General features: G+C 39.1%; 1 protein-coding gene across 3 annotated transcripts in view; it reads right to left on the reverse strand.

Moving 5' to 3' along the window:
• Positions 1 to 12,717, reverse strand: part of iqsec1a (IQ motif and Sec7 domain ArfGEF 1a) — an 81,086-nt gene that overhangs the window by 63,450 nt on the left and 4,919 nt on the right. For 2 of the 3 annotated variants that reach the window (XM_079359194.1, XM_079359200.1), the window contains exon 2: positions 2,520 to 2,549. The exons of the other annotated variant lie outside the window; for it this stretch is intronic. In XM_079359194.1, coding sequence (XP_079215320.1) covers positions 2,520 to 2,549 — 30 coding nt within the window. The remainder of the gene's footprint in view (positions 1 to 2,519; positions 2,550 to 12,717) is intronic. 3 annotated transcript variants of the gene reach the window in all.

Raw genomic sequence — 12,717 nt, forward strand, 5'->3', positions numbered from 1 at the left:
CACAAAATGTGAAATAAATCCATCCAGTCGTGGGTTTGTGTTCTGCAAGTGTTCAACACAGAGAAAAATATTCCTTTTCAAATTTGCTCTATTTGTGACATCACAAGTGGAATTCTTGTAAAAAAATAATAAATAAATAATCATTATCAATCATAATCTCCACCCATGGACTCCACCTCCACACTAAAGCAACATGTTTGCGCAGGTCCACCATTTTTATTGTCACTAGCAAAGGAGTGATGTCTATCGGGAAAACTCGGGGGGGAGGTGGGGGGGGGTCATTACATTTAAAGAGACACACACACCTAAACGAAGCATTCTATGAGACCTGGTTTATACATGGTCACAAACCTCCTCTGATGCTTGATTCATGTTACATTTTGACCAACTCACAGCACAGATGTTTTATTTAGAGCACAGGGGACTGTTTGAAAAGGTAGAAAAATGGTATAACATGTCGCCTTTAAAGTTGAGCAGCTCTAATAATCGATGTCAGGCTGATATTAATAGTTGTAGGTCTTAGAGTTCTGTGTTTCACAGTACACATTTTTACTTTGAAACACAGAGCTTCTGTTTTAGTAATAAGTAAAATGTCATTGTTCAGACTTTCCTTTCAGTTAAATACATATCTTTCTTCAAATCACATGAGTGCCAAAACTGAAAGAAAATATGCTGGCCTCAGGCTGTTCACTGATTTAAAGAGCCAAGCTGGAGTCACTTTTGCATCCAACAGTATACAGTATACAGATGCCAACAAGTCACATGATCTTAAATCTGCAGGCAGATACGTATGTCGTCTGTTAGGACAAAATGTTATAAAGTAGCCACACAATCGGAGTCTTGGCACGCCAACACTTCACATTAATGAAGTGAGGAACTGTGGCCAAATTCACAATTCAGGATCCATCTGAAAATGTTTTAGACTTCCAACAACATCAGGCATCATTCTGGTGGATGATAAAATAACAATTTTATCCAGATGACTAAAGGACACTTCTGTCATCTGTGTAATCCATTTTCCCAGGTTTTATTATCATAAGATTAGCTGAACTCAGTGATAACAGGGACATTCAATATAGGTTTTTTTTTTTAAAGGAGATACATTGATGATATGATCAAAGATGACAGAAAAAAAATGCATGATGCTTAACACTATATATCAGTATCAGCCACCACATACAGCGAAAGTACAATTTAATTTTTTGAATTTATTTTTTTACTGAGATCATGTATTCTATACATTTTTTTCAGCTTTCATGTATTCGCTCATCTCAATGAATGCTGAGATCTGTGCAGAACAGCTGATGCCAGAGACGATGGAAGTGAAACCAAGGATCAGGTCACAGTATTTGCAGGAAGATTTGTTTCTCAGTAAACAAGGCATCCCTTTTATTAGGCTAACTTAATATTTTTGTAGAGCCGTGTGCGTGATTATCCTTTCTGAATATGGCTTGTTTATTATTCCAGATATATCACTCCCTTTTGAAAGAGAACTATGAACCTAAGGCAAAGATGTGTAACTGAAAATAATCTCATACTCCTAAACTTTTGAAATGCATTCATTATTTCTGTTTAAACCGTTCTACCAGGGCTTTTTCTTTTCTTTGGAACATTACAGTCCGAGGGGATGTTGCTGAGTGGCAGACTCACTTCACATGCACGTCTCTCGCTCTTACGGACTCTTTCACTGCATAAGTCTAAAGACAAAGACTGGCACACGTCTCCCGGCTATGCCTCTCTAGATTTGCTTGAAATTTGTAATGGGAAATTTGGAGTAGAAGAAAAGCGGCTTGAAAAGCTCAGACAGTCAAGCACTGTAAGAAAGAAACAAGACATGGCCTGGAAAATTTTGACTAAAGCACAGGACAGGCTCCACTACGCTCAGATCATCTAGAAACAGACGGGTCCTTGATACACAGAGGCAGAAGAAGTGGCTGTTTGCATCCCACAGTGAAGTATCCCTAAAGAGAGGAGCTGCAGATAAAGAGTGTGTTTACCGGGTGAGAGGAGCCCATTTACTCTCTATATGTGAGCCATATTTCTAGACAGTGCTCACAGCAGTGATGGATTCACATTACAGTTTAAAATCAGCCCACATCTTTACTCTGCAGAGACACCTCGACAAATCTCCAGCCTCTAAAGTTCAGCAAGCGAACAAACCAACAACAGGGGGAATGGGACTTTGTGCTGCACTTGACACAAAATCTCATCATTTTCTGCTCACTGTAATATCCACAAACAACATAAAGCACCATATCATGCTCACAGCGACGCTTCAGGCAGAAGAAAAAACACTCAGTCTGGCTATACTGTAGCTCTGTGTTTCTGCTTTATACCTCATACTGCAATACTTAAATCAAAAGACTAACTGATTTAAAACATGTCTTCATGGAAGTGCCTTCTGAAGTGCAACTAAAAGAAAGCAGGCTATTGTTGGGGGGGGGGGGGGGGGGGGGGTCAGGAAAATGTGCAGTGAAAGTTTAGAGCACATTGGTTTAAAGTTGTACAGTTGAACGTACCTGACCATCCTGGAAGAGTCAAACTCAGACCTGAAAGACAGAAACAAAAGGTTGGTAGAAACAAGAGTGCTGCAGTATGAAAGTAAAGCAGATAATGACATGCACAGTCACAAAACGCCTCGCTGACCACCATCGCTTGATTCAGCATTACAGCAGCAAGGTTTAGAGAACTGGCAGACAGGGGTGGTGGTGCAACACTATGCCGAGATCAATCTGACCTCCTAAGAAATGGTCACACTTTGAATTGCAGCTGTAACAAAGTGTAATATACTAGGTCAAATTGCTGAAAATGTAACATATGGTACTGTAGTGCCAAGTAGAAATACAGCATTGTGTTTGCACTGCAGGAGCCAAACACTTTCAGTGTGTGCTTTATGTTGAAGGAACTGAAGGGTCATTTTGAGGCTTTGTTAAGTGATTGTATAAAAATTGGTATCCCAAAAGAAAACAGAGGTGGTAAAAATCAGGAAACATCGACGGTCTCAAACATAACTCTGGAAAAAGACTTTTTCGCAGGGGTTTAATTATCAAAATTAATTAGTTCCCTTTTGCTAATTCAGTTTTAGAGTCACACACAGTGTTTGATATCAAACACCAACCAATATAGAGTGAATTACATAGACCATACTCCATTTTGTAGTGTTGTTACATTGTCAGTGAGCATCATTATGTGCAGTATATATTCGACTTATTGTGCACAATTAATTGTGAAAGTAGTGTACAACCGAGGGTCACTAATCAAGCAATATATACCACCAACGCTGAGGTTTAATCTGACAAGCAGAAAGCTTGATCGCTTTCATTCATGGACAGACGAGGATGTTGACGAAATGTCAAATACGCCGATTTAGATAAACACCTATAATAAACACTGAGAGTTCTATGGAGTTGATTTCATACAGTTTGTTTGATATTTTGCAGCCTTAATTTAAAACAACTTATTTCTCCAAGTGCTCTAACAATTACCTTCTCTACATCTTTCTGTTTCACAGTCTATGCTCTCCATTTTGGTCAGGGTTTTTTTTGTCGGTACTTTGAGAAATGCGTGCAGTAAATGACATTCCGCCAAAAAGGAAAACTCTTACCTCAGAAATCAAATGTAGCCTGGTCAGTGACCCACAGCACTGAGGGGGCAATAAATTGACTACTGTCTGCTTAGATTCATGGGGGCAAATTTATGACCCTCCTTGTTGACTCATTACATATAGAAAAAAATAAGGCATTCATGGTTAAATCCCAGTAGTGGCTGACAAATACAGTACCATAAGGAAGTGTAGCTGTGGTGGGGAGTCTTAGAAAAGGTTGTAGTGTTCACTATTTGTAGAGTTTCCTTGGAGAAATAATGCTGCTGATTTAACTTTAATAGCTGTACACCTCGTCCTTCCTGTTGAACCCTTTCTATTACTTAAACATCTGCTTCAGATAGTTTTCTATATTGGCAAAGGCATCCCAGCATCCTTTAATTATTCCATAAAACACAGAGCAAGCTTGATAACACTGCTGTTTTTCATTAGTGCCAACCCCATTATGAGTCTGGAATAAAGCTGGGTCAATATAAAGCAGTGAAGGGATGAGATTCATTGACACACATACTGCAGTCAAAGATCCAGTGGCAATTACTGCGGCTATCGATTGCTGTGTTTATAATGCATCACTGGAAGAAATATGTGAAGAAAACCATATTTTACAATGATTTTTGCTGAATTATCTTTCTGTCGTGTCAAACTGCTGCACCCGACCTTGCAGGTCGAACAACGTCAGAGCAAATCAAAAGGGAGGAAGAAGTAGTCAGAACCCTGGACAGCTCCTGTGTCCTGCAGATGACCACAACGACGCACTTCTTTAACTGCTACAAATCTATCTATCTATCTATCTATCTATCTATCTATCTATCTATCCTTACTAGTGCTCTTACAACTCCTTTCTCTACTCCTCAGATGCATGACCACTACCACTTCTCCTACTGCTCCACACATTCTAAGATTTTGCAGTGTAAGGAGTCATCAATCATTGTCATCCAAGCTGAACTTCATCACTTTACGCCCTCAATTTAGGAGCCACCGGCTTGTTAAATCAAAGCTGCAACAGAAATTGTCATGAAACTGTAATACCTCCATACTGCAATTTGCACAACTTCCCTCTGTATGAAACTGAATAAAGAGAGCAGGGGAAGAAAGACTGGGAGTTGTGTTGATCTGATTTGAGGTATTGCCACACTAATGATGTAACTTTGGTTCAGACAAAGAATAATTGCTCTTTTGCCATGTGGCCAAACAAAAGACGAGCATTGATTTTTGATTACTTAATTTCACTTGCAGTCTAGACAAAACAAAACAAAAAAGACTGCAGTCCTGCTCAGATTGTTTCTTGCAGTCTAGACAAAGCTTTTATTTGACTATGAAGTGAAAGAATTCCACATTTTATGATCTCATCTTGGCAGTCGATCTTAAATGGAAAGCAGCAAATCAGTTTTTCTTCTGGCCACTGAGGTAAATTCAGGTGCATTCCCAAAGACGTTTAAATAATGCATGAAACACCAAATCCCACAGGAGGTTTCATTCCACAGGACAACCTCCACAAGTAGAGAGATTGGTTTCTCCCACGGTGGCTCATGCAAAGAGAAGTGCAATCTGTGGTGGCAGAATTAAGACTGAGAGTGTGTGTGTGGGTGGTATAGCCCACACGTTTGCCCTTTTTTCCCTTTGGCTCAGAGTGTTGCAACAAGCAGGACAGTCTGTTTCCTGTTGTGATGGAGGAAACGGACAGAGGGCACAGCCCAGCGAGGGGAAAAGAAAAAAAAAAAAAAAAAAATGCTGACTCAGTTTATCAATCTCGCTTTCTGCAAGAGTAAGTGCAACTGGACACGACTGAAGAAATGCACAAGTCTGCTCATTTAATCTTTGCTCCCTGCCTGGATTTAAAAAAAAATAAATAAAATAAAAAAATCACTAACTGTACAGGCCACACGGCTCCAATGATCCAAACATCTAGCTCTCCCTGTTATGTTCTTTTTTTTTCTTTTTTTTTTTAGATAAATCAATTCCTTTACTTTCAAATACAGCACCACCGTGTATCATAAAGCCTTCTTGGGCACTTTCCACCATAAGAGTCTCTTTCCAAAAACCACTGCTCAATGTAATTACCAACCCATTATTTGTTTGTGTTTGTATGCTGTAAAATATTGAGTAGGGTTAAGTCTTGAAGAAAAACTTTCAGCACTTCATCCCTTTGCCACTCTTATTATACATTTCGGGGAAAAAAAAGCATTAAAGAAAGTGGTTCTTTGAATTCAGAGGTAATTAGAAGGTGGTCCAAGGTGTGTGATTGATGGCATGTTTTTAAAAAGGTATGTGAACTTAAGATTACACTCCATGCAAAGCCTTATTGAATGCCTCTTTTCATATTTGGCTCCCACTCTCCCTTTTCTTCCCAAAGCATCCTTCCACTTAAAGAAATCAGGATGTGCACCCCTAACTTCATCTTCGACTACGCTTGAGGAAGCTAACAGCAGGAATTCCATTATGAACTTCACAGAGTCCTTAACTGAACCGCTTAGACCAGAGTTATTCCCTAAGTTACCCGAACAGTTATTGGCTTTGCTGAATATACTGTGTCATTCTAATGAAACCGTGACAGCCGTGAAATGCTTCAAGCTTGAGTGGGGAGAAAATCAAGCTGTGAGGAAACTTCTATCTGAAGTAACATCGAGTCAACAAAACTTTTTGCTGGAAAATGGAACATCACTTTTGCGATATTGGGGTCTGCATTCACGACACTGTCAACGTCACCTCATTACTGATGACTTAAACTTGCGCTCGTAACATCGCTTTCACGCTGACAGGCTCCTTACAGGGACACTGAGAAGCTTGACATTCTTGTACGTCATTTCACAGTTATTCTAAGAATTTTATGAGACGACTTTTCCTTGAAGAAAAAAAAAAAAAAGCTGCACTGTAGATTATGTTGCAGCATCATCTATTTCATGTCGATTTCTCTGTTCCTATATTCCAATGAGTTGCATGCATGGTGGCATGATTGCATGGCTTCGGCCTTTTTCTCAGTCCAGTGAATAAATGAAGGGCATTCATCACGAGTTCAGCCCTCAAAGCGCTACATACTTGTGGCGTTCCCATTACTGAGATCTAAATGATCTGTATTAATCAGCGACTAATTACAGGCAGAAACGTGTCTCGCTAAGCAGATCTAATGAGTCAGTCCAGTCCGCTGTAGTGGTTTGCTTCTCCTGCTGCTGTCAAATTATGTTTCTCTAAGGAGTTGCCGGTGTGTCACCCCCACGGGCTGTCTGCTCCTTCATAAATGGAGGGCTACAACACTTTAAACACACATTTACACACACTTGCACACACTGCTGAAAGCTGCTACACAAACAGTCCACCTCACTTTCATTTTTCACCATCTACCGACCTGACATTGCTCTAATAGTCAATATATTATTCAGACAAAATGACAAAGAGCATGAAGTTCAGCGGCAGAGGTGCTGGTTCTGTTAAAGTTGATGTACTGCCCCTGTCACTCGTCAGTGTTGTCGTCCAGCTGCGAGCGGAGCCTTTATTGATGAGCCTTTGGAAGAAAAGTCATCCGTCTTAGAGCTTACAGATCTGAAATATAATGATAAAGTTAGGGCTGAGATCTCAAAACAAGGTTATGTTATTTCTTTGCCTCACTCGCAATATGTTGCTTTACTGTCTGCAGTCTTTGTGTTAAATTTTTTTATAGTTTGACATTTAAGTCGAGTCCAGTTTAATCGAATCTGACACAAATGTCCAAGATCTCTGACGGGGCTTTTGCATAAAAGGTGGAGTGCCCTTTCCTCCAACCCTGATACTCCTAAGCACCTGACTGAGCAAAGACGGAGTCGGATAAAAAAGCAAATCTCACTTTCACCCTGGCTGCATTCCTGAACATATTGCATGGATTTAGATCAGCCCTCTGAATCTCCAGGGTTACACAAAACACAAGCAGAAGCACACACACAACAGCAGCCAGAGTAGAAACACACAGATTATAGTTCAACACCTTTGAGCAGAGGCAATGGAAAGAACTGACACGCTCTGCCTGTTAATAGTAGACAGTGATATGGTCAAATAAGTAAAAAAAAAAAAAAAAAAGAGAAAAAGAATATAAGGCACAAGAATCCACATACAAATCACAGAGAAGTTGTTGTGAGCTACTAACACATATATTGTTTACATGACTCCCAACTATACTTCAACAGAATTTTTAGCCCAAATGTTGGTTGTCACAGGCGCGGGCCATCTGTAAGGAGTTCATGTTTGACATCTCGCTGACAAATAAAAAGACGTGTTAGCAGGAGCTTCTCATCTGTGTTTAGCTGTTGACTCAGCCTCCACCTCGTCAGCGATCCACACACTCACAAACACACACATACACAGCGTTCCCACTTGGCAGAAAACCAGTGGCAGCCTTTCAAACAGCCCTCCACAGGTACTAGGCTACAAATTACCTTCGATTCAGCTGCTGCATCAGCTGGTTTTGACAGCTGTGAGACGGATAATTGGTTCAACTGTGAAGAAGATAAAGAATGAACAAGAGACTGTACTTTAGCTTCGGCAAGTGTGCTACTTTAGTGTTGATCACATTCTGGAAAGATGAAAGAGAGCAAAAAAACATCTAAAGGCTTAGCTAGATGGAAGCTAAAGGGTGGAAACGTGATACGAACTATATTAGGTTGCAATTCCCAACAACTGTAACAGTCAAAATAGAGAAACACAACAATAAAGAGTTGTTTTGCTTCTAACGTGCCTTAAATGTCTGAATTGTTTTGTATTTTTTATAAAGTCATTTATAACAGTCCCAATAGAAGGTATCTTCTGGCCTTCACCACCTACGATAGAGCTTTACTTAATAACAATGAAAATAGAGGGAAATAGTTAGCATAGCTTTAAGGGTAACATAATCTGCTGATTTTGACCAGATTTTTTTATACACACAACTGGTACGAACAGAATTGCGAGTCCTCTGACTCGCAGTGTATCAGTGTGTGAATGGGAAGGTGTAAAAGTACTTTGAGTAGTCAGAAGATTATAAAAGCACTATACTAGCTCAATTCCATTTACCTCTTACAATTTAATGAGTAGAACCCTAACATGCATACATATATTCATAAGGGCAGACAAACACAGGGACCTATTCCGATGTAAAAAAAAAAATAATGTTCAAACTAGCATTCAAAACACCACAGGGTATCTTTCTGTTCATTAAGGGCAAACCAGAATAAATAGATTTTGTAAATTTGACTTAAGCTGTTGGCTAAACATTGTAAGTAGATTGGCTTTAGTAAAACACCCCATATCATCAGATATACATTTTTATCTATACATAAAACCAAAGGGGACACAAAGTCAACTTTCAGATTATCTAGAGCCTCAAAAATTAAGAATCTTTTGGTTTTGAAAAAAAGATGCCTGGAAAAAGTACATTATTCTGCAAATGCAAACACATTGTAGTCATACAGCCACATATTAACCTCGCAAATGTCACAGCATTTTAAAACAGGACTTTTTTTTTTGCTGTTTTTCTCTTCAACACTAGTTTGGTTGTTGAAACTCAATATGGTTTCCTGACTCTCACTCTGCTGGGCCCTCTCTGCTTGGCGTAGCCGTTCCATGTATCTAAAAAAGCCAACAGTATGCATTAAAGCCATCATTAGCTGTTCTTGCAGGGCAACCTGCTACATCAAAGGACACAATCCAGCCTTTACTCTGCCCTAATAGACCTGATTAAGGGAACCTGAGGTCATGGTACATGGCTTCTTCCCTGCAACACCGCAGACACGCATACATACAGAGATACAAGGAGCAACAGTACATTTCAGTGGAAGGCAGCATGAAGTTGACTTTGAAGGCAAGTTGAAAACAGTCTTTGGCCGATGGTGAAGATTTATAGGTGGGTCTGAATGCAAATCATCCCTGTGTAGACATTAATCTAGCAGGGGTATTTCATTAGAGGGGGCTTAGCTGGAGAGATGGAGTTCACGTGCTCGTAAATTCTGTTTGGCACACTGATTGTTCAGCAGATCCAACGGTAAATGGGTGGAGACCGGCACCCACAAGCCTTCTCCATCATGCTATTATGTTCTCCTGAGGGGTCCAAAAACACATGCTAAAGCTGTTACACTGGCTTGGGATGACCCATTTATGAACTTGCTAATCTGCAGTCTTCAGGCTCCATCCAGGCGACTGAGCTGCTGAGGTTTTCTGAGGCTGCAAATTACAATGAAAGAAGCCAAGACACAGTCACTGCCACTACAACAGAAGGCAATATATAAACCACCAGTGAGTTCAGAGAGAGAATAAAGGCAAAGCCAAAATCGACAACCTAAAAGTACCTTTATAAATACTTCAATACGTATTGACTACAGTAACTCCTCTGATTGACAGTTTTACAAACTACCCGGAGATGTACTGTATGTCTACAGTGTAGCAATTAGATAAAGTAAAGTGATAACAGCATATGTGATCTAAAATCACAATGCAATTTTAGAGTTTGAGAGTTAGCTCTCAATGCACTCATTTCAGAGTTTGGACCTGATGCCTGATTGTTTCAAACGGTCCCAAATTCAAAGTTATGAAGTGCACTCAAAACGAAAACCATCACATTTATTTTTAAAAATCAATTGATGAAAACAACTGATTCATTTCCTGCTTGTTGACAAATCATTACAGCAATAGTTAAAACACTGATATCCTTTATGGGAGTAAAGTTGTGATCATATGACAAGACTACATCAGACAATTTGGTAACAAATTATTATTCCTCGATACAATTTAGATTTTAGAGCAGATGAAAGCCACAAATCAACGGTCAAACTGGCATAAAAAAGTCAATACACACACACAATAAAAAAACTTTATTGACTAAGCATATGTTTTCCTAAAAATTATATTCTACAATAAACTTTCATTATCATTATGTAGATACTTTAACTTGTAAAATAGATCTTCAGCATCAGAGTCAATAGCAGCTGAACATGTGCAATGATTGTAAACCACACAAATATGGTTGTATACGTACAGTCTGCACATAATTCAAATGTGTTTTTTTGTTTCTGGCACACAGCTGAGATCTGGCACAGAAGCAACAACTCGAGAGCTTTACTTTTCATTCATCACCATTCTAACAGTCATATTAGCTCCATTAGAACGTTAACAGGGAGAGAGTTTGAATTTGCATGATTTGTCAACGTTCTTCATTAATATTTGATTACTAAAGATTACTTATGCTTCTGCACCAAATGGGAATTGTACAGAATGTAAATGACTGTCTGAAAAGATGATCTGAGTCCACAAACACTGCAGGCATCACACTCAAATCGAGTAGTGCCTATTTGAGATTTAACACTCCATTGAATATCATTTTCTGTGGTAATGGCAGAATGGTTCAAGTTAACAAATGAATGTCCAGCTGTCTATTGTGGAGAAATGAGTAGGAAACTCTAAACATGCTTTGGGTGTAAAGACACAATCTGTTTAAATAAAGCTTTGCTACATGGCAGAGCATAAAATGACAAGTTATCTCTTCTGCCAAGGCAGCAGCATCCTTAATATTTTTTACACTCTGTTGACTCTCTGGGCCTGAGACAGTATTTGAATGCTAAATGTAGGTGAGTAAATACATGCAGCACTGAAAATCATAAAGAAGACTACAGAGCCAGAGAAGCACCGTTACATAACTAAAGTGTATAGATTCACAGGATCACAGTGGATCCACCCTGATCAACATGTTCTCCACCATGCATCATCAACATTTTCTATTTGTGATGGAAGAAGTATTTGCATTTTTAAAAATGATCACTCATATAAAAGTATTTTCTGCCAAAGTTACTTAAAACACAAGTGTAAAAAAATCTTCATTAAGCAGAAATGAGATCCCTATATGTGTTATACTATTATATATAAGAGATTTGGAGAAATATTACTGCTGCCTTAATGTGTATATTTCATGTTTGTTGTCTTACGTTGCTTTGTTGTTTATTTCTTCTCATACTATTGTAGTTTGATCTCCAGCAATTCATCACGTTTCAGACTTCACAAAGTTTGGATATGTTTGAATTCCCCTGCTATAAAATACTGTTATCTTTATAGTTACGATTCACTAAAGCTGGCGGACACACACAGTAAAATCACACCGTTACACTCATTCTTTATTCAATCAATCTTTATTTTTAAAGCCAAAATTCACAACAAATGTTATCTCAAGGCTCTTTACTAAAGAGCAGGTCTAGATCTTACTCACTGTTATATTATCCACAAAGACCCACCATTGATCCATCTTGAGCACAGCACTCGGCTACATTTAGCAAAGTTAGATAAAAACTGCCCTTAAGACACAGAAACCTCGAGCAGAACCAGATTAATGTTCAACAGTTCTTTAATCAAATAAAACTTCTCCACTGTCTACAAACTGTGGGGAGGCAGCGGAGATGTACTTCAATAAAGCACATTGAAAATTAAGAAACTGTACTTTTTGAGCAAATCTAGTTGGTTGCTTTCCATCACTGCTACTAAGATATACTCTTAACAGACGGACCAGGTGTGTACTCGAAAGTCTGCAAAAGCATTTACTAAAGTCAGACTTAACTGCCCATGAAAATCCATTATTAACAATACTTTTGCAAGAATGTGCAACTCAATCTCTGTTATGGCTGTCATTTAATTCCTAAGTGAGCACGGGATACAAGTTACAGTATAATGCTGTTGAAAAACACACACCATTAGCAGAGAGAACTGCATGGGGTCAGCATAAATACTGCTGGACTAAAGGGCTGACACAGCAGGCATCTCCGTAACCATGAGCAGGAGAAACCTGATCTGTGTGTGATTGCTAAATTCTTTGTGTGCTTCAACCATCGGTTGACTTATTTTCAAACTTAAAATTTAAAAACTCTAAATAAACTGTGATACTCATCTTCTGGTGACTCTGCCAACCCAGCTCCGAGGGGTAACAATCGCCCAGGTGGGCAAGTTTATGGATCGACATCAGGGTCAGTGCACATCGATAGGATATTCAATACAAGTGAAAAAGCGGCACATCATGGCAAACCGACAGACACCGTGTGTGGAAGCAGGCTCAGCAGAATTCACAGAGAAATCTGTTGACTTGGCACCACAGGATCCACTATCAGTAATGCATCACATTTCCTGTTCTCTGAGTTGTG

This window comes from Symphodus melops (genome assembly GCF_947650265.1).
Source record: "Symphodus melops genome assembly, chromosome: 13".
In the NCBI taxonomy this organism is placed as follows: Eukaryota; Metazoa; Chordata; class Actinopteri; order Labriformes; family Labridae; genus Symphodus; species Symphodus melops.